The sequence below is a fragment of the Nestor notabilis genome, unplaced genomic scaffold, assembly GCF_000696875.1.
Source record: "Nestor notabilis isolate BGI_N333 unplaced genomic scaffold, ASM69687v1 scaffold16832, whole genome shotgun sequence".
Lineage (NCBI taxonomy): Eukaryota > Metazoa > Chordata > Aves > Psittaciformes > Psittacidae > Nestor > Nestor notabilis.
Genome location: NW_009918875.1, coordinates 2,622 through 3,243, shown reverse-complemented (window position 1 = coordinate 3,243; position 622 = coordinate 2,622). Strand labels below are relative to the sequence as shown.

Sequence of the window (622 nt, the reverse complement as noted above, 5' to 3'; positions counted from 1 at the left end):
CCCCCAAACCAGCCCTGTGTGATCCCACCCAGCACTCAGGCCCCTCCAGGGACTGGCCACAGCAAGGTGCGCAGACCCATTCCTTCCCTGGGTGCATGCTTTGCACCTCATCCACTGCCTGTTTCTACTGTGCTGCAGGGCTTTTGGCCACCAGTTTACATTTGCTTGCAAAGGGTGAAGAGCTCTGTAGCGGGCATGTCCTAGCTCAGCCCCTCAGAGCTGCCCAGTCCCTGGGATGTCTCTCAATGAGCTTGGATGTCAGCTGGTGCCAGGACACCTCTCGCCTCTCCATGCCCCAGCCCACCCACAGGGAGAAGGAAGGGCCGCAGAGGCCAGTGGAGATCTCTACCCTGGATGCGGGACTCACAGGGGAGAGCACGTCCCCATCGAAGCGGCGCACGGGGTTGGGCTTGCGGCGGTAGGCAGGCTCGGGCGGGTGTGCTTTGTGTTGGTGGGGCGGTGGGTGGTGAGGTCTCCGCTTCTTCTTCTTCTCCTTTCGGTCCTCTCGTTGCTTGATGCGCATCAGCTGCACGCGTCGCTGCTGACGGCTGATGATCACTGCAAGGCAGAGGGACCTGTGAGCACTGGGGAGGGCACCCAAAACAGCCCCATGCCCACACCA

General features: G+C 61.9%; 1 protein-coding gene across 1 annotated transcript in view; it reads right to left on the bottom strand.

Annotated features, from left to right (window-relative positions):
- Nucleotides 1–622, bottom strand: part of TMEM198 (transmembrane protein 198) — a 1,920-nt gene that overhangs the window by 308 nt on the left and 990 nt on the right. The window contains 1 exon segment of the mRNA XM_010009960.1: nt 309–563. Coding sequence (XP_010008262.1) covers nt 309–563 — 255 coding nt within the window.